Source organism: Microtus oregoni, unplaced genomic scaffold, assembly GCF_018167655.1.
Source record: "Microtus oregoni isolate MIOR12 unplaced genomic scaffold, Mior012 000000F_ref0000247, whole genome shotgun sequence".
Lineage (NCBI taxonomy): Eukaryota > Metazoa > Chordata > Mammalia > Rodentia > Cricetidae > Microtus > Microtus oregoni.
The window spans coordinates 6,835,429-6,837,237 of NW_024543059.1; the positions used below are offsets into that span (position 1 = coordinate 6,835,429).

Sequence of the window (1,809 nt, forward strand, 5' to 3'; positions counted from 1 at the left end):
CTGTTCAACATATTTATCTCGGTTTCTCCAGGGAGGGTGCTAGGCACACGTGGAACTATCATTTCTTTTTCTTCTTTGCGGATTTGATCGCATCTATATTGTTCATTGTGTCTCCTTCTGTAAATTTATTTTCCGAATAGAGAAAAACAGGAGTGCTGAGTGTCTAAGGGTATCCGTTCCCAGACAGCACTAAAGAAACAAAAGAAATTTCAGTTAGAACAGCTGAGCTGAGCACTTGGGTTCAGACTGTCCTTTGTTGAACAGGGCAACTGTGCCTCTACAGACGGCAGTGCAGTGTCTTTTCAGGACCAAGAGGAGGCCTAGGTCTCTGGGGGCTTGCTTTGTTTATTCTTTCCAGAAATCAGGCGGGGGTCACAGCCCCGTTGTGCAGAAAAAGCCGACTATGTGGTTGCTTCTCGGGGTTGCACAGGCAGAACCGTGGCAGGGAGCTGTGAGCTGTGATTGGTTAAGAACAAAAAAGGGCGGGCCGTAGCCTGACCAGATTGGCTCTGGAAGCCCCCTGTTACCTCACTGGATTCTGAAGGTCTGCCCACCAATTACATGACTCCTTACTGGAAAAACCAACTGCTGGAGCGTGCCAAGAGTCCATAGCAACGCCCTTTTGAAATCAGAAGGGGGAAAGACTGCAGTCAGCTTTCAGGCCGAGCGTCTATGCCTCAGGACGGGAAGACGCTTAGGATGGATACTCCACCCGCCGACGAGCCCCTAGGGAAGCAAAATGAAAATCTGCAAAGCCAGGATGAGGAACTGGGGTTTAAGGAAATGGACGGTCTGAGAGAAGCTTTGGCCAACCTTAGGGGACTGTCTGAGGAAGAGAAGGGCGAGAAGGCAATGCTCCGCTCCCGCATCCAAGAGCAGTCCCAGCTCATCTGCATCCTCAAACGCAGATCCGACGAGGCTCTGGAACGCTGCCAGATCCTGGAACTGCTCAACACTGAGCTGGAGGAGAAGAGGATGCAGGAGATAGAGAAGATGAAGGTCCAGAGTGAGCACGTCCAAAAGCTGGAGGGTCGCTTTATGACCCTCGCAGCCAACCACGAGCTGATGATTCGCTTCAAGGACGAGCACAAGAATGAAAACATCAGACTGAAGGAGGAGAACGAGAAGCTGAAGCGGGAGAATAGTAGCCTCTTCAGTAAGGCTCTGAAAGACCAGGAAGCCAAGGTACTGCAGCTTACCGCACACAACAAGGCCTTGGCGGAGGAACTGCAGGTCTTGAAACAGAGATGTGCTCACGATGCCAGCCAGGCTCAGGCCCGAGAGAAGGAGTTGCTGGGTCTGCAGAACCAGCAGGCCTGTTCCCATGCCGAGGAGAGAGAGCAGCTGCTCAGCCAGCTGCAGAGCCTCAAGCAGCAACACCGGCAGGCCACCGAACAGATGGCGAAGGACCAGGAGGCTCACAGCAGCCTGAGCCAGGAGCTGCAGGCTAGGCTGCAGACTGTCTCGCGCGAGAAAGAGGAGCTGCTGCAGCTGTCCATGGAGAGGGGCAAGGTTCTCCAGAACAAGCAAGCAGAGATCCGCCAGCTTGAGGAGAAGCTGGAGACGGTAGCCATGGCCAAGAAGCATGCACTCGAACGCTTCGAGCAGGAGGCGGTGGCCGTTGACAGTAACTTGAGGGTTCGAGAGCTTCAGCGCAAGGTAGACGGGATCCAAAAAGCTTATGACGAGCTCCGTCTCCAATCAGAAGCCTTCAAAAAGCACAGCCTGGATCTTTTAAGCAAGGAGAGAGAACTTAACGCCAAACTCCGCCATCTCTTCCCATAAGGGAAATTCTGCCTCCCGTTGCCT

General features: G+C 53.1%; 1 protein-coding gene across 1 annotated transcript; it reads left to right on the forward strand.

Annotated features, from left to right (window-relative positions):
- Positions 1 to 672: 672 nt before the first annotated feature.
- Positions 673 to 1,809, forward strand: Ccdc89 (coiled-coil domain containing 89). Its single transcript, XM_041658615.1, has one exon. The coding sequence runs from the start codon at positions 673 to 675 to the stop codon at positions 1,783 to 1,785; it is 1,113 nt and encodes a 370-aa protein (XP_041514549.1). The 3' UTR covers positions 1,786 to 1,809.